General features: G+C 37.9%; 1 protein-coding gene across 1 annotated transcript in view; it reads right to left on the bottom strand.

Moving 5' to 3' along the window:
- Positions 1 to 4,065: 4,065 nt before the first annotated feature.
- Positions 4,066 to 20,129, bottom strand: part of MOB3B (MOB kinase activator 3B) — a 41,905-nt gene continuing 25,841 nt past the window's right edge. Inside the window, exons 2-3 of the mRNA XM_015819577.1 lie at positions 9,953 to 10,155; positions 4,066 to 4,112 (exon numbers count right to left, since the gene is read on the bottom strand). Of these exons, the coding sequence (XP_015675063.1) occupies positions 4,083 to 4,112; positions 9,953 to 10,155 (233 nt within the window). The 3' untranslated portion in view covers positions 4,066 to 4,082. The remainder of the gene's footprint in view (positions 4,113 to 9,952; positions 10,156 to 20,129) is intronic.

The following is a 20,129-nucleotide window of genomic DNA, read 5'->3' as shown; positions in this document are numbered from 1 at the left end:
CCTCTTCATTATCCCCTACATCACTTGGGTGCATATATTAAAAGCAAGAATCAGGAACAATGCAATATTACAAACATTAACCTGTTTGGAAAACTCATTTTATTTCACTGACACAATCTCATCCAACAGCTGATTTTTTAATTTAAATCACATACATATAACTTGTTCTATAAATGTATTGGCTTTGACATTTCTAAGGCCTATAATTCTGAATTCAATTTCTGTAGCCAAAATAAAAATAAAAAATCTTAACTATGCAGTACTGAAAACAACAGTTTACCTTAACCACTTGGAAATAAATTTACAGGTTCTCTCCTAAGTAGTTGGGAAATCTCTCCGCCCCCCCCCCCAACCAAATCCTGGATCAGACAAAAACCATAACTGCATTTTAAAAAACTTGTTATAGTATAAAATGGAGTTTCTTTCAAAATAGAAATATTTGAACTACAGAAAAGAAACTGTATTTTTAGTTTTGTTGAGCTATACTTACAAGGTAGTTAGGACTATATATACTAAATATTTGTCTGTATTTGATATTTCAAAATAACTTCATGTTTTACACTTCAGCTAATTTTGATGAAGCACTTTCTTTCCTCTTTAATACTTTATGTGGACAGTATCTTTTGCTGGAAATGTGTGCAATCAATGTTAGGCTGTTCTCAAATATCATGTATGATTCACTAGATTTATATAAATAATAAATTCAGCCTGTTGCTCATGTTTGCATCCTTCTTCACTGACTATGATTGTTAGCTCTTAACTAGTTTTCAATGAATTATGTCATCAGTTGGATTGTTTTCTTCCATATTAGCTGTGTCCACACCTGGTACCCTCAAGCGTTTGGACTGCATCTCCCCAAAGTTATGGTCCTTTTGGCAACTGTAATGCAACATTGTCTGAGGGGCACTAGGATGACAGCCCTTAAATTTAGCTTAGTTTAGATCGCTCAGATGAGATTCATCAGTTTTATCTCAACTCTGTGCAGGACAGGCGAAGCTCTGAACTATTGGGGTGAGTGACTTGAACCCTATTTTTTGTTTTATTTGAAAATATATTTCCAGTTTCAAACAAATGTATTCTCTGTCTCTTTAAATTACAAAAGTCAAACTGTGTTCTTTGTTCTTTTTGAATAAGGATTTAGAGATGGGTCACTGCATGCAATTCAGATTAACACAGATCTGTTGGTTATGGGTGATACTGCATCATTTAACTGTAATCACCCTATTCCTCCATCAAACAGAATGTGGTTCTGATCTATATATTTTAGTTCTTGTTGCTCTCTTCAAAATAATCTGCTGAAATTATTATTAAATTATTGTTAAGTCTCAGATAAGGAGAAGAAACCCCCATGGTATTCAATTTACAAGTTCTTGATATAGCAAAACAAACAAACAAACCAACCCAAGTATTAGAAAGACTGGATATGTTTGTCTTCCTGTTTTAGAAAAAAAAACCATATAGAATAATAGAGTGGGACCACCCTTGCTATACATTTCTCTTCTGGACTCATCCCAGGGAAACTGATCTGTGACATTACAGCAGAGAGAAGAAATATCCAATCTCTTCTGTGATTTCAGAATTTGAAATAAAAAAATGGATATAAAGGAAGACACAAAAAGTTACATAACAAACAAGCAAAAAAAGAACCCATTTAAACTAGCATCTAAGGCAGTTCATTTATTCTTTGCTGTTCATTTATTCTTTGCTGCTGAGCAAGCAAGTGGCACTCGAGATAAAATTTCCCTGACTTTTAGGCAGTTTAGTTTGTATCTTAAATTAATTTAGGAAATATAACTAAAAGAAACAAACCAGTCCCGAATGCTAAAATTTGTAATTTGATATAAATTACCTTATGTTAAAGTTGGTGCTAACTTCTTGTAGGAATAAGAACATAGCAATATCAAAAATAAATTCTTACAAATTCTTACATATCATCACCATTATCATTCAATTATATCATTCTGTGTGACTTATACACTCAAATAATGTACCTACATTTTTTAAATCTTATGTTGCATTATGTTTGTAATAGTGATTTTGGAACAGCTCAGGAAGAACAGATAGCATAGGGTCAGCAAAAATGTCAAGGCCTGAAAGAAGACATATAAACTCTAGATTCTAGAGCTAATCCTAAAATTGTATCATTAAATTTGAAGAAATGGACCACACAAATACACACTATTGTTCCCCTTGTATTCTTATCTTAATTGTGTGTTAAAACTTCATCAGAAAAAGCTCATTAATGATTTCGTTATGGATACTTCTTTAGCAGTTCACTGAAGTCACCAATATTAATTTCATTGGAATTTCCCATTAGACAATTTGCTACTTATTAAGCTGTGGAGGAATTTTCATCACGTATTGAAAGAAATAAAACTAGTACGGTATTTCTAATTTCAGCTTCCCCCTAATCGTTTTTGCTTAACAATGTGTTTGTTTTTCAAATTAAGGAAAAAAAACTAGAAATGACTAGGAAGCAATGAATAGCACTTACTGTGTTTGTATGTGTGTGTATTCCAATTATCTGTATGTACAATTCATAAGACTAGAGATTACAAGTGCACTGATTATGAATAATCTCCAAGAAAGTGTTCTACAGTTCCAATGTTTTAAAAATCATCTTAACTGCACATGTTCTTCACACCAGCTCTGGATTTACACCATTTATAACCAGTAGCATAATCACACAAGTTCATCAATTTCTAGATAAGTATAATAATTGTCAAAAAGAAAAGCAATTGAGTAAAAGACATATTAATTGAGGCACAGTGGTAGTTCAGTGTACAGTGTATTTACCAGGAATTGACGAAAAACATAAAAGACAGCCTAGAAAGCTGCATAGATATGGTCACAATATGAAATACATTATCAGCAGAATCTAGTGGTTTTACTTTAATTTATACTTGCTCTGTATTTGCACATTGAACGTAGCACTCTGAAGAGTCTTGCAGTTACTCTAGTTTCAATAAGTCTAGGAAATGAATCTAAGTAAATGCTTTTTGGGTCAACAGATGGGACTTTTTATTTCTTGTACTATCTGCCCTATCCCATCACATGGAGGTTTTTCTCTTCCAGTTTCTCCCTGAGCAGTCTTTCCCCTTTTTTCTGTGCACACAAATATATTTGGGCAGAGATGCAAATCACTTTTCCCCCCCAAAAAGGATACATGTTGTTTGGCCTACACATCAATGGATTTTTGCCTCAGTCATCAATCCCTATATTCATGCAAATGCAGAAATGGAACATGACTTTTTATATTATATGTGCCTGGAAAACAGATGTGTACTTTGCATCAGCAGCCAATTTTGACAGAACTCACTGACAAAGGGATGTTTTTATTAGTGATCCCAAGGACTTCAGCAGTGTTGTTCTTGCTGCTAAGATGCCAACTGATAACCTCTTACGGCAGTCTTTGTAGACAGCTGTAAAGAAAACCAATGAGATGCTTATGGACAGTTGGAGGGATTTCAAAAGCCACTATCTGGGGAAGCAGCCATACCAGTTATAAATGGAAAAACATTTTGTCCGTTCAACTGGGTCATTAGCTTCTTTCCTGCCTATTCTAAAATAGATGTTTCAGGCCTTGATCAAATACATATTCAACATTTTTAAGTGCCAAGTGACTTATTTCCTATCCCTATTTGAAGAAATGAAAAGGAACACGCTATCGCTAAGGCTTTTCATAGAGACTGCCTGCGCAATAATGCAATCACAGTTTAGTGACTTAAGGTCAGTATCAAAATGAGGGTTAAAAGCACAACTGTAGTAAAGTTGTAAAAACAGACAGTCGGAATTGATTTGGAATTCCTCAATCATTCAGAGTCTACGCAAAAAAGAAGCTTTTTTCTGTCTGTCTTCCTTTACAGGTTATCCACAATGTTCCAGAGGAATACCTAGCAGCGTGTTTAGGTTAATGTACTTATTGGTGCCAGGTGAAAGCAATAATCTTCTGTTTCTAACTTTCCTGCTGTTTAAGAATAAGAAGGCAAGCCCTGGCCTACACAGGACTAATATATCTTCTAGCTCTTCTTCAGTTAGCAGGATATTGCTTCTTCTTTTCTTTTTCCCTCCTCCACTGTTCTTCAGTGACACATCCGGGTTGTCATCTCTTTCTGGAAAATAAAGGAAGGTACGAAAAATAAATACCCATCAATGTAATAGACTATACGTCCATACACCCTTCTACTTTTCCACTGTAGGCTTGTTTTGGTAAATTTCCCAAATTTTCACTCCTGTTTGTTCCCCTTAATGTTCAAGAGCAGTAGACATGAAAGGCAATCATTTATTCCGGAAGACACCTTGCCTAAAAACTCTGAATACTGAATAACAGAGTTGGAAGGGGCCTTGGAGGTCTCCTAGTCCAATCCCCTGCTGAAGGAGGAGGCCCTATACCAGTGTTTCTCAACCTTGACAATTTTAAGGCATGTGGACTTCAACTCCCAGAATTCCACAGCCAGCAGATACATGGTTGTCCAGCCTCTTCTTAAAAGCCTCCAGCGTTGGGGCACCCTCAACTTCTGAAAGCAAACTCTTCCACTGGTTGATGATTACTGTCAGGAAATTTCTCCTTAGTTCTAGGTTGCCTCTCTCTTTGTTCAGTTTTCTCTAGAAAATGCAAAGTCCTCCTTCCCATATAAGAACATATAAACACTTGGGAATGAGCAAGGCTCCTCCCTGCCCCCGCCGCTGCCACCCATTTCCCAATAGAATTTTTAGAAGGTGTAAGTTTTCACAATCATTATAGATGGAACAAGAATTTTTGGATCTTGTTGGCCTTCCTGCTAAGTAGCTAATGGATATGTTCCATCAAAAGAAAGAGAAGTGGAGACTGGAGCTGGTGTGTACATGTGTCTCTAGAGCATGGGTCCCCAACACCCGGTCCGTGGATCGGCACTGGTCCACAGCATGCTAGAAAGTGGGCTGCACAAATAAGCAAAACTCCATCCTCGGGATGCAGGCAGTATTCAAAACCACACCTCCTCTGTTCCGTGGAAAATCCATGGCACTGGTCCCTGGTGTCCAAAAGGTTGGGGACCTCTGCTCTAGAGTACCTAGTATAAACCTTGACTCTTCAAGGGTGGATTCCCAATTTATTTTTGGGATAATTGTGATTTGGATGGAAGATATTGGTTGGAGGAAGGACTTAATCCCATCTTTTGGCTTGCAATTTATTTTCAAGCTGATCTTCCTCTCCACTCCATTCCCAGCAAACAGGCATTTTTAGTCAAGAGGAAAAAAAACTGGGGAATTCCAGAAGGCAGGAAAAATACAGATGGATGATTAGGGCTGAGTGTCTGTACATAATTACTTCTTCTATGTTGTAGATTTTGCATACTGACAAAATAAGACTCTTTGTTCTTGCCACAGAATGGCCTGCTAATATATCACACATTTGAAAGGTTTGTTGTGATATGGTATATATCCATATGTATTCATTTGTGTCATCACTGAAGTGCTTGGCCTTCAAATTAAATACTTATCTTAAAACCCGATCCTTTTGATTTCTAACCCAATTCTACTTCATCCAAAATTAGGACTATATCTGAATGGCAAACAGGAGAAAGAGGGAGAATGTAATAGTTTGGGCTACAGAGGCTGAAATGAAAAGATTGTGTAGGCTTGCAAATGTTTGTAATTCCAAAACCGAAGCAGATTTTTTTCCTCCTCCTTCTCTAAACAATTTAGTGCCCATAAAGGCCAAACAACAGATTAATGTCTTGGCTACAGACACAAAGCTATTTATTAGCCCGCCCACCCTCACATTTCAAGGTCTAGTACTGTACTGCAGAACATCAACTTAATAGTTAGCCCATTTATTATGAAATCTAGACTGCTGGCTTTTTTTTTGTAACAGTAAGTCCAAGCTTTTAACAATGCAGAGAAATGAACAAATGCTTTAGTAAACATTAATGGAGAAATGCTAAATGTTTCACTTTAGTTAGGTATTGTTTAGAAACTGAACTGATGCTTATTTTTAATGCCTGGAATGCTACAACTGAGGCTTCATGGAGAACAGAGGCAAGTCTCCATACAAACCATAGGACAAGATAGCTCCAACCCAAAATATTGCTTGTTGAAAAGATGTCAACAGAATATATGTAACAGAGTACAGGTAGTCCTCAACTTATAACCATTCATTTAGTGATTGTTCAAAGTTACAATGGCACTGAAAAAAGTGACTTATGTCCATTTTTCACAGTTATGACCTTTGCAGCATCAAAATGTGATCAAAACTCAGATGCTGAGCAACTGGTTCATATTTATGACCATTGCTGTGTCTCAAGGTCATGTGATCACCTTTGGTGACCTTCTGACAAGCAACGTCAATGGGGGAAGCCAGATTCACTTAACAACCAGGTTACTAACTTATCAACTGCAGTGATTCACTTAACAACTGAGGCAAAAAAAGGTCGTAAAATGGGGCAAAACTCACTTAGCAAGAGTAATTTTGGGTTCAATTGTGGTGGTAAGTTGAGGACAACCTGTACCGGGTTGCAAATCTTTTTGCCATGGTCAAGAACATATAGCAGGAATGGGAACTATTATCTCTCATGAACAAAAGGAAAGGAAGTTTAAATTATAGTTCTCCCATGATCTCTTTCAGTTACAAATGATACAGAAATAATTCTATAGAATTCTATAGAAATTATTTCCATATAATTAAACAGAAATAATTATATAGAAATAATTCTATTTCTATAAGCTGCCTTCTAAATCTTCAAAGCATTTGGAAGATATTGTAGATCAACTGAAAGATAAAGAATTTGCTCATTTTTGTATTTCAGAATTACTTTCACATTCATTACAGCTCTATCACTGTACTTGGTAAAGTGATTACCTGCCAGACAACAAAAAGTAGGCTATAAATAAAATAAATACTTAAATTCTCAGGCCCAATCATTACAGACGTTATGGCTAAACTAAAACTTGAGTCAGGGACGTTCTCGCAATACTACTAATGCTCTTTAATTGCAACGCTATGTAGGTTGCTTTGCAGAACTGGTTAGTGATTCTGAAGATTATGTTTCAAATTTCCTCTACCATGTCACCGAAAACCCACTTCGTGCCTTGGTTGTTTCCCCCTGCAATCACAAAATATTTCATGTCATTTTCATTCTAGCAATAAACGATATGGAATGTTTTAATGTAACTATGTAATGGCAACTCTAAGCCAATCGAATGTCACAAAGCTATAATAAATTTTGAAATATAGTAATTAGCGTAAAAAGTTACAAAGCAAGAAACATACATCTGATCTTCAACATCTTAATTCAACACCTTTTCTTCCTTTTGTTTTTTACAACAGAAAATCGCCCCGTGAAATGCTGCCTGCCCTTAGTTTCAAGTCACTGCATTCCTTGCACAACAGTTACAGAGGAACATGTGCCTGTGGGTCCTAAATACCTTCTGCTACTCAATTGGTATACAGGTAATCCTTGACTTACAACCACAATTGAGCCCAAAATTTCTGTTGCTGAGATAGTTGTTAAGTGAATTTTGCCCCATTTTACAACCCTTCTTCCCACAGTTGTTAAGTGAATCACTGCAATTATTATGTTAGTAACACGGTTGTTAAGTGAATCTGCCTTCCCCATTAACTTTGCTTGTCAGAAGGTTACAAAAGGTGGTCACATGACCCTGGGACACTGCAACTGTCATAAATACATGCCAGTTGCCAAGCGGCCAAATTCTGATCACCTGACCATGGGGATGCTGCATCAGTTGTAAGCATAAAAATGATCATAAGACACTTTTTTCAATGCCATTGTAACTTCGATGATCATTAAACAAATGGTTTTAAGTTGATAACTACCTGTATATGCACACTTTAAACATGATCAGAAGCTTGAGGTATAATTCTTAAACCATTGGAATGTCTATAAGTCAGGGGTCTTCAAACTTAGCCCTTTTATGACTTCTGGATTTCAACTCCCAGAATTCCTCAGCCAGGGTGCTGGGAGTTGAAGTCCACAAGTCATAAAAGGGCCAAGTTTGAAGACCCCTGCTATAAGTGTATTTCCCTGAAGAAAGAACTTAGAGAGACCCTAATGATAGTAGGCCAATAGGTCAGCAGGGAGTAGGAAATAATATTAGATCAAATATCAAGTTCAGATGCAGTGTCCAACACATTATCCTAATCTACTAAGATGGCAGTTCTATCATTGTACATGATAAAGTGATTATTTGCCAGATGACAAAAGTAGGCTACAAATAAAATAAACCCTGAAATTCTCAGGCCCAAATGTTTGCCTGGTATAATTTAACAGATTTGTTCAGGTTTCCCAAGCTTTCAGATGCAAATGTAAAGTTTCAAAGTACGGACTGAGTGCACACACTTTGAGTTTACATTCTCAGGCTCTCTGGAATGATATAATATCCACAAACAAGGAGATATTGTTTAAAGTATTTCCTTCATCAAACATATGAAGTTAACTGCTCAAATAGTCTGGCCACAAAGTAAGAGTCTGCTTTCCAATTACTTCTTGTTTCACATCTGTTCTGCAAATATGACTTAAATTACAGTAATTACAGATAACCAAGCAACCTTTGATCTAATGCAATCTACAGAATACAACATGCGAGTTAATGCTGATTGCATTGAAAGCTAAAATTGAAAGCTAAACTCACACGAGGGGAATTTCTTCTGTTTGCACCATATTTCAGTAAGATGATGTGCAGATTTTTTTTTACACTATATATAAGAAACACTGATTTTTCTTGAGTTTGAACATAAAATAAATTATTTGACTTTAGCATAATCAGCTCAGTTCTGGAAGGACTGCCAATTCCACAGCGAATTAAATTTAGTCAAAGAGGTATAAAAAGGATCCTAAGAATATTAAGAGAAAGTATCCAGAGTTAACAAGGGGAAGTGATGAGATCACATTAATTTTATCACTTGATGCAAAAAGCTTCTATAGGCCCAGTATAGGTAGTCCTCAACTTACAACAGTCATTTAGTGACTGTTCAAAGTTACCACAGCACTGGAAAAAGTGACTTATGGTCATTTTTCACACCGTTGCAGCATCCCCATGGTCACGTGATCAAAATTTGGCCGCTGGCAACTGACTCATACTTATGACCATTGCATTGTCCCAGGCTCATGTGATCATCTTTTGCGATCTTCTCAAAGCAAAGTCAATGGGGACACTGGAGTCACTTAACAACCATGTTACTGCAGTGATTCACTTAACAATTGTGACAAGAAAGATCATAAAAATGGGGCAAAATTCACTTAAGAAGTATCTCATTTAGCAACAGAAATTTGGGCTCAATTGTGGTCGTAAGTCGAGAACTATCTGTACATTCTGCTAAACAAACATGAGGCAACAGAAAAACAAGAGCCAAATAAAGAATCACAGAAGCTTAAAATACTTCAGCCTGTTATGTTATGCAAGGTAGCGAATTTGTATAAGCTCCGTCAGATATAAAATTACTTTATACTGTGAAAGATAATCGATCTGTCTAATCCAGGAACTTGTTCTCACTGCAAAGCTCTCTACCAGCTGGAAGTCCTATCAGTTTTGCTGTCTGGAATCCTTTAAGGATGATAATTTGCTGCAATTTAGATAATTGTCTTAGTTGTGAATTCGTAACATCAGAGACCACCCTTAGTGTAAAGAATTATATCACAATGTATAGTCCAGAGCCCAGGATGAGTTTGACAAAACCAAAAGAAAAAATATAAATACGGTAAATATTGCAAAAATTATGTAGACCCACACAACAGTTTTTTTTAACACAGCCAGTAACAAATCTGATTCTTTTCATATTATCAAAACTTGCACAAGACAATTTAAAAATCTTTCCAAACTGTATGATTTTTTTTCTTATTAGAGAGTGCGTGAACACACACACATACAATTTGAGCAGAAGAATCAGATAAATATAAGGAAGAAAAACAAAAAACTGAGATTTTTTTTAACACCTGGACAGAAATCAAATACTTACCAAAGGTTCTAGTTCTTTACGATCTATGAGGTTGAGCTCTGTGACAAAATAATAAAAGTGCTTGTAACAGGTATTGACGTGGGCCTCAGCCCCCATGATAATGATGCGGTCAAAGTGATGAATGTAAACGTGGACAAACACCCTAAATAGCCTGCACAGGATCTTTTTGCAGATCTGGAGGAAGTTTTTGGGGAATGGTACACCTGTGAATAGAGAAGAGATGATTGACATTTTTGTGAGCTGAAAGTATAAAGTTTTTCAAGATGTTTCTACTAATGAAACTGAGCATATAATGTCCCCAAGAATTTTCAAAGTGAATGCACTGGCTGTTGAATTCTCTTCTCACAAAAGCTGAAACAATATCTACAGTGTGATACAGGCAGTCCTCAACTTACAAGTTCATTTAGTGACCGTTTGAAATTACAAAGGCACTGAAAAAAATCACTTATGACTGTTTTTCATACTTATGACCAGTGCAGCATCCCCATGGTCATGTGATCCAAAAAACGCTTGACAACTGACTCATATTTATGACAGTTGCAGTGTCCCGTGGGGGGGTTGTTCATGTGACAAGCAAAGTCAATGGGGAAGCCAGATTCACTTAACAACCATGTTACTAACTTTAACAACTGCGGTGATTCACTTAACAACTGTAGCAAGAAAGGTCGTAAAATGGGGCAAAACTCACTTAACAAATGTTTCACTTAGCAACATAAACTTTGGGCTCAATTGTGGTCGTACTACCTGTATTTTCAGTGCTAGAAGAATATTGATTTATTATCTCAGGAACTCAATTTATTTCCTCCCTTCCTTCCTCCCTTCCTGAAATTATATGCCCACCTATCTCATATAATATTGTATACCTTTTAATGCAGGGGTATTCAAACTTGGCCCTTTTATGACTTGTGGACTTCAACTCCCAGAATTCTGGGAGTTGAAGTCCACAAGTTTTAAAGTTGCCAAGGTTGGGGACCTCTGCTGTAGATGACATGCCCCTGACTTCCTCCTTCAGCAAATATTTTATTTATATTTTTACCCCACCTTTATTATTTATACAAATAATTCAAGGAGGCAAACATACCCAACACACCTTCCTCCTGTTTTCCTCACAACAACCCTGTGTGGTGTGGTGGGTTGGGCTGAGAGTGAGTGACTGGCTCAAAGTCACCCACCTGACTTTCATGGCTAAGGTAGGACTTGAACTCATGGTCTCTGGCTTTCTAGCATAATCACTAGATTAAACTGGCTCTCATATGCTGCAGCACTGGACAGAAGTGGTTCAGAACTGCCCAAACTGATAAATTGAAGCAAAGTGAGTAAGTGCTAACTAAATCGCATTGCTTTTGCAGTACTAATCTCTTCACACAGGCTTAATATGGAGGCAGAGGAAGTTACATGGCCCATGGTTTTTATCTTGTTTCCCTGATGGACAAATATAATCTGTTTGGCACTGCTTCAATAGATTTTCCTCCAATATAAATGAAGGTAAGATACTGATAATGTGCTAAGGTAAATCTTAATCTTAGCCAATCAACGTACAACGCTAGGATCTCTTCTAGCTCCCTGAGGGATGAGTGAGCAGAAACAGTAGTCTGCTTTTTTCTTATTTGATTTGTCTATCAGATACCGGAAGCATCAAAAATAAATCATACAATATAAAATATAGTTAAAAACCAGAAAGCATAATATAAGATTATATAAGCATAATATAATATAAGCATAATAACAATATCATTTAATATAGCAGAGGTCTTCAAACTTGGCCCTTTCATGACTTGTGAACTTCAACTCCCAGAATTCCTCAGCCAGCATGCCTGGCTAAAGAATTCTGGGAGTTGAAGTCCACAAGTCATAAAAGGGCCAAATTTGAAGACCCCTGTAATATAGCAATACATTGTTTTAGTAATTCAAATTCCAAACACCATTCATAACAGTATTATTAGTTCCTGACTTATACATATGGGAGAAGTTGCTCCTTCAGGTTAGTAATGTTAAATCTGTTTTTCAGATTTATGTCAGAGCACACAGGTGTTTTGCTAGGACTGCAATGGTGGCCTGCAGAATTTTAGAAACCAATGAACAGTAATGCCTGTGTTTTTTTGAAGGGTAGTTCCACCAAAATATATTATAATAATCTTAAGAGGGAGATAACCACCTCATGGGTAGTGTAATTAGAATTGACCTTTCTGGAAAGCGACACTGATGGCAAGTAAGTAATAATTGCAAATATGCACTCCATCTTGATTTGACATTTGAAGCACAGCACTGAAACAAAGAAAATCCCCCAAACTGAGTAAGTTTCTTCAAGAGAAGAAATGCCGCATTAAAGGCAGATGTAGTCCCATTCATATGAATAACATTTCCTCCAACTGCCAAAGTCATGTATCTTGTCTGAATTCAGTTTTAGCCTGTTACATTTCATCCAGCCTGCAATATGGCCCAAGCAGCAGTCCAGCAAGGAGTCAAACAGACATGATAAACATGGAAAAGAGAAACACAGCTGAGTGTCATTCATGCAGAGGTGGCATCCAGCTTCACATCCCTCTGATGACTGTTCCCATGGCTTCATACTGAAAAGCAGAGAGGATTATCATTTGATATCTGCCCTCAGCTTAGGAGTGAAATTATGACAAAGCTATGCTTTCAGGCTCAATTTTTCTTAAGTGGACAGAAGGATATTGGAATTGGCTGTAAAAAATGTAGCCAGAAGATGTCAGAGGTTTCTTTTGCCTATTTTTGATGATTAAAAATAAAAATGTTAGGTTGGATATTTCAGCAAGTTAGTGATCCAAAGCTTCCAAAATGAAGTTTTCCATCCAAAGGCTGTGTTGGACTAATGCACGTACAGTATGTCCCATCTCATGTAGGCAAAAACCCAGAAAGAATGACCAACAGATCCTAGAACGAAAGCAATGAAGCAAAGCTTTATTTATAAAAATAATACTAATAAAAGCAACAGACAGGGGAGCTGTGGCATGACTTATATTCATGTTTAGGGGTCTTTAGTATGCACATTAATAGCCCTGGGGTTCCCCCTCCCATCTGGCATGGAGAGCAACCTCAGGGTTATCGATCACAATGCTGACATTCGGCTTTCTATATCAGCAAAAAAACATGTGGGAACAAGGAAATAATATTCGCTCCCTCTGTTGAGTGACGGAAATTGATTAGGGGGAACAGGAAAACGGGTACATGACTAGCAAGAGCTAGAGGTCAATTAAGTTGTTAAGGGTGAGAGTGGTTATCTGGTTAGTGAGTGGAAAGGCTAAAAGGGGCCAGCCACAAACACATTATCTATGCTTTGCAGCACAGAGAGTCGGCTTGTGAGTTCCTTGGGGAAAACAGGGAAGCAGCAAGAAGAGGCTAGGTTGACCAGGCAAGCGTTCCCGTGCAGAATTTTGTATCGGAGTGTTAATCCAATACATCTAGATTTTAATCACCTCACCACAGTGCTCCCAGTGTGCGAATGCATACTCCATAGAAAGTAGATAACAATATATATATATATATTAACATAGCCTTCTTACTGTGTGAGTAGACTTATTTCAGATAATGTAACAACATTCCAGCTGATCGGCACTTCTTCTGGGCTCAGCAGAAGTGCTAGGATCAGCGCCGAGCTCCAGCTGGACCCTGGCACTGATCCTGGGGCTTCCACTGAGCCCTGACAGTCCCGAACAAGCGCTGATCCTGGCGCTTCCACTGAGCCCTGACAGCCCTGCAGCTCCAGCCATCTCTCGCTCAGGCTTGTGCGGTGCTGCCACCGGTTCAGCTCATTCCCCTCCCCCGCTACCACTTTTCTAGGATGGTTGCATACCACCTACTAGGTGCCAATGTACCACAGGTGGTACCCATACCACTGGTTGAAAAGCCCTGTCATATCACAATCATGAAAAGATACAATGTCAGAAACAACCCAAAACTAAGGAGAAATTACCTAGAACTATTAACCAGGGGAACGACTTGCCTTCAGAAGTTGTGGGTGCTCCATCACTGGAGGCTTTTAAGAAGAGACAGCCACTTGTCTGAAATGGTATAGGGTCTCTTGCTTGAGCAGGGGCTTGGATTAGAAGACCCCCAAGGTCCCTTCCACCTCTTTTATTCTCTTACTCAGAAAGATTAGCAAGGACACAAGACAATGGACTCTGCGCTTAGGGACCGTTGATTTCACTTGAAGATATAATTAATACATATCTTTCAAAAATCAGCAATATAGAAAAGGGTCAGTCAATGAAGAATTACATATAGCAATCTTAAACCACTACTCTCATTGCCATTTGCAAGCTTGGAAATGCTGCACCTTATATCAGACCTGGACATTTTGGACCCTGGGCCATATCCGGCCCTTTGGCTGTCCCTGTCCGGCCTGTGTGGATTGCTTTCATTTTGAAGGCAACTATTTTTTTCCCCAATTTACGCATGTGCATAACTGGCACTACAATTTCGGTTGCTAAGCAAGAAGGTTGTTAAGTGAGACAACTAATTTTATAACAATTTTTTTGCCACAGTTTTAAGTGAATCACTGCAATTATTAAATGCATCATGCAGTGGTTAAGTGAATCTGACTTTCACTATTGACTTTGCCTGTCAGAAGTTGGCTGGAAAGATCACAAATGGTGGTCACATGACCCCAAAAGTGTTCAAATTATTCATTATGCATTGGGGGCAGGTAGGACATATTTTAACAGATATCGACGCAAAGTATTATATAATCTTAATTTCAAACACTATCAAAATAATGCTTAGGATAATCCAACACAAATTAGAGCCCATGTCTATATGTAACCCTATATACCTGGGAAAAAGAGATTCCCTATGTTTAAACTAGCTTTAGAAAAGGCTGAGGAACATGAGATGTTATTTTTGATTCATTCGGGATAATCGAGAAAGCTAAATAATACCCCCCTGAAAGTCCGTATATGCTTCATTGATTATAGAAATGGCTTTGATTGTCTCAAGCTGTGGAATGTGATCATGTTGCCTCCCACCTTTTCCAAGCTGTCTATATGTCCAGATTAAACCAGAAATTTTTTTTGGTCTCCTAACAAAGTCCAACACTTAGATTTCTGAGAACTGCCGAGGTTGGCTAGATTCTTCCACTTAGCAAGCAGGGGCTTGCTTACAATTACATTATTCAAGTTGTAAATACAAAGCCTAATTTTAATATAACTGAAATTATTGTTTGGTTGCATAGTAGAATTCACTTTAATACTGATCTTACCTGTAATTATTACGGTTAGAAATAAGTCAAATAGAAAGCTTAAGAAATTCTTAAAACCAATTCTTACTTGTTACCGTACCTCTATCTACATTTGGAAGCAAATTATCCTTTTAAACTATTTCACTTTATGGCTCTTCTTTTTCTGCACTTAAAATCCATGCTGGCCCTCAGACTACACATACCTTATATTCTGCGTTCCCAACATTTTACAGGGGGAAAAATGGTATTTAAATGATTTGACTTATAAAGAAAGAAACACCTAACGTATTACAAAAGAAGAAATAATTTTACAGGCAGGCACTGGAGAGTAGAAGATTAAAGCATTAAATTAGCTCACTAAGCAGTAATTACTAAAGAAGAAACAAAAAGGGGATTTGGGGAAAAATTGTGCTAGTAGCTACTTGCTGAAATAGAGCAAAGGAATGTATTACTGGATGAATGATTTGGCTCTGGTTCAAGCAGTGTTACGTATTCAGATTCTGAACAAAGGAATACAATAAAACAAATTCTGTAAATTGGAGTTTACAGTCTGGAGCTCTAGATTAGGTTCTTTAAAATTGCCACTTATATTTACAAATAGTCTAACATTATATTTACAAGTAGTCCATCTATGCATGTCAGAGTCTTGTAACCAGTGGTGGGATTCAAATATGTGAACAACCGGTTCTCTGTGTGGATGCCACTTCTGGAAGTCCATTCTGGGCCTGGGCAACAAAAAAAATTAGCTACCGGTTCTGCCAAAGTGGTGCGAACTGGCTGAATCCCACCATTGCTTGTAACTCTAGCCTTGCAAAAATAATGGGTGGGCCCGGAAGGATCCTGAAGCTGATCTTCACATGCACAATAATCCCTATAAAACATTTTTATAATTAAGGCAGCTTGTCCAATAAGCAGCTTTCTGTGGTGCTGGACTGTAATTCCCATTATTTTATTCATTATTGTAGCATCTGGAAATCATGGGCACTCAGAAAGACTGAACCAAGATATATGACCACATAAAATTCCAGGTATCATATGGAGCGCTCAACAGTCCAGAGAGTAAGCAGAAAGCAAGTTGAAATGTTTCATAAGGGTCTAAAGTCTGAGAGATGATAATACATTGTGGAAGCTAAATTTATCAATTCCATCAAGGAAATAGAGAAGTACCTCAGGATCTGTATTAAAACAGCTATCATGGGAAGCATTTTGTACATCCTAATAGTCATGATGGCTAGTTTCCTGGGAATATTATGAGAGGTGATTCTAAGGTAGTAGAGATTTACAACTACAGTCGGCTTAAGGACTTTATTACGTTTTGAGCTATATACTGAAGGTTGCTGGGATTTTTAAGGTTTAAGGCATAGATTTTTAAGACAAAATCTGCACCTTAAGCATTTGCAAGGCTTTAGTCATCCATTTGACTTCTTAAAACCTCTAAGCACCATAAATCTACCAACGGGCCAAAGGGATTGGCTCCTAGGGAGGTGCTGCAGTTCACACAAGAGTCTGATGGGCTGCATTTTTGCATTTTTCATTTAATGATTTTCAAACTGGGCTCTGTGGAACTCCAATAGATAATCTGTCACACAGCCTTCCCAAATTTGTGCAGTAGAGCAGGGCTTTTCAACCTTTTCACCCATTGTACCACTTTTAGGATATGGCAACATCCGAGTACCACCAGTCACCTAGCAAGGTGTCAAAAACTTGATGACAAAAAAAAAAGAGTGATAAAGTACAGGTAGTCCTCGACTTACAACAGTTTGTTTAGTGACTGTTCGAAGTTACAATGGCACTGAAAAAAGTGCCCCCCCCAAGCCACAGCCGAGCAAGACACCTGCCTGCCCACCCGGCCGCGCTCTTCCTCCTGTCCGAGATTTCCATTGTTGTGAGCATTTCTGTTGAGGATTGGCAGTGGGGGTGGGGTGGGGGGGTGTTTGGTTTTTATTCCCCCTGTTTGCTGGGTGTTTGCAGCAGGTTTTGGTTACTTCACATGACCCTGGGACACTGTGAATCAGTTGCCAAGAATCTGAATGTAAATCACAAGACCCTGGAGATGCTGCAACATTCCAGCTGATCGGCGCTCTTCTGGGCTCAGCAGAAGTGCCAGGATCAGTGCTGTTTTCCAGCTGATTTGTGCTTCTTCAGGGCTCAGCAGAAGCACCAGGATCAGCACCGAACTCCAGCTGGAGCCTGGCGCTTCCACTGAACCCTGACAGCCGTGAAGAAGCGCCAATCAGCTGGAAAGCGGCACTGATCCTGGGGCTTCCGCTGAGCCCTGACAGCCCTGCAGCTCCAGCCATCTCTCGCTCAGGCTTGTGCGGTGCTGCCACCGGTTCAGCTCATTCCCCTCCCCCGCTACCACTTTTCTAGGATGGTCGCGTACCACCTGCCAGGTGCCAATGTACCACAGGTGGTACCCGTACCACTGGTTGAAAAGCCCTGCAGTAGAGAACACTAACTACCTCTAGTTCACCAGTGGACCTTGCATTTTCTGAATGTTTATTTAGTGGTCCACAATTGGAAAAGTTTTGGAAACACTCATCAAGAAGCAATCAGGTTTGGGAAAACTGTTTTATACCTTAGTTCTATGCGCAGAGAATAAAGCTCTGTGCTTAACACTCTATTCAACAATCAACATAGGAGACAGCATTTCTACTTTTTTCTCTTTGTTTTGAAGAGTCAAAGGAGAAAAGTGGAGAAGAAAAAGGGAAACAGATTCCCTGATGAGAGATTATATTGTTGCAGAATTAATTTGGAAACAAATTTAAGCTTACATTGCAGTGTTGAATGCGCAAGCTTGAAGAAAACCCAAACACAATTGCTGAATGTCAAGAAGGGAAGCTAACACATTCTCTTCCCTTTTTCATAAGTCAGAGTTTGAAAAGGACTCCTTATAGCTGCCCCTTGGGAAACGTCTGCCCCGAAAAACAGACCAAGCTCCCAAACCAGATGTTTCAATTTATCTCAGTATGTTAATAAAGGAAGTAACTGTCCTGAATGCCAAAACATACAACTCCAGCGATGCAGGACTCAGGTTCTTCTAAAATAACATAACAGCTGCAAATGATTAGGTAAGCTGGACTACCTACTAAATATATGCAACTTTCCAGATGTTGAACCTTCTGCAATGGCCCAATTGAAAAAAAAAATGGAAAACAGGCTGGTGTTGTAATATAATCTGCATACACAGGCCAATTTGTTTTATATTAATATTATTATGACTAGCAGAATTCTGCTTCCTCAATACTGTTCAAATTAATCTAGCCCACAATTGCTTCATAATACATATAAAGGTAAAGGTTTCCCCTATCCGGTCTCTAGAGGGGGTGCTCATCTCTGTTTCTTAGCTGAGGAAACCAGCATTATTAACCCGTAGACATTTCTGTGGTCATGTGGCCACCATGACTATATGCTGAGGCACACAGAATGCCATACACTCAATTAGAATTGTGGACTAACATCTCTGGAAGATAGCAAGTTGAAAAAGGCCATTTTACCAAATTTCAGACTATCTGAGGGGAATTAAATTCAGATTTCTTGTACAATAGCATAAACAGAAAGAAATGGTATGTAAAATATAACAAAAGACATTTTATTTCAAAACCATAGGGCCATATTAAGGTTGTACAGGACACTGCTGCCAAAACATATTGGTTAAGTTGCACTCAGGGAACAACAGAAGATTAGACTCAGAAACTGTTCTGAGAGCCGGTTTAATCAGGGCAGAAACTAGAAGACCGTGAGTTCTAGTCCTACCTTACGTATGAAAGCCAGCTGGGTGATTTTGGGCCGGTCACTGTCTCTCAGCCAAAGTCAGCAGACAAGGTTGCTGTTGTGGGCAAAATATCTTGAGACCCAAACATCGTGTGTACTTTGAATGAGAGATTTTAATGTTTTCTATGTTTTTTAAAAAAAATACTTCCTACTGTATTTATTGTTTTAAAAAGTTTATAAAATTTTTAATTGTAGATGTTCTGGATTGTAAGCTACCCAGAGTCACTTACTGAGATGGGCGGCTAAGGAAATCGAACAAATAAATAAATAAAATAGGGGGAGGAAGGAGTATGAGGTATGTTTGCCACCTTGAATTATTTATAAAATAACAAAGGCAGGATACAAACAATTAAATAAATTCTCAAAAAGGGAAAAGTGAATATTCCATGCCTTTGCTAGACCATCACACTGGTATAAAAAGCCAATTACATAATCTGAATAGCACAATCTGAATGAACGAATAGCACATTCACATTATAAAAACCAAGGAAAGATCATTCCAACGATGAGTTGGAAGCCATTTTCTCTAATTGTATTTGCAATCATTCTTGATAACTGTTGTTAAAGATCTTTTCAAACAATATGAGACAGGTGAAGAAGATAAAGAAGATGTTATTCAACATTGATGCTATTTAATTAACGCACTTCCTTGGTTCTTTATAAAAAACCTCTGGAAGGTGATACTGGGAACTTACTTTGTTTTTGTTTATTTTATGAATATCAATACTTTAGTGTTACAATAAAATATTCAGAAGTCTATTAATGGTTTATTATCAAAATGTAAATGTTAAACTTATTAAATGTACAACAAATTATATTTATCAGCCATTAAACACTAGCTCAGAAAGATGTGCTCTAAACTGGAAGATAATGAATTCCAGAGATATCAGATTCAACCCTTTGGTGTCAGAGATATATTTGGTAGCTATAGGTAAATATCTCATTGATCCCAAAGAGAATGAATAGGGATGACTAATAAAGAAGATATCCTGGACCACAGACTTATATAGCATTAAAGATGAGCACATCTTTTATCTTGTCAAGAAATACAGTACATTGGCAGCCACTGTAGTGACTTCAGGTCAGTGTCACACCGTCCGTTGACGACTGAGAATAACCCAAGACCCAACACCCTATGTGTCTTTCAAGATATCAGTCTGGCTATTCTGATTTTGAAATTGATGTTTCTGGACCCAAAAAATT

This window comes from Protobothrops mucrosquamatus, unplaced genomic scaffold (genome assembly GCF_001527695.2).
Source record: "Protobothrops mucrosquamatus isolate PMUCROS unplaced genomic scaffold, P.Mucros_1.0 scaffold956, whole genome shotgun sequence".
Classification (NCBI taxonomy): Eukaryota; Metazoa; Chordata; class Lepidosauria; order Squamata; family Viperidae; genus Protobothrops; species Protobothrops mucrosquamatus.
The sequence above is the reverse complement of the archived record's forward strand: the minus strand, read 5'-3'. Positions and strand labels throughout refer to the sequence as shown.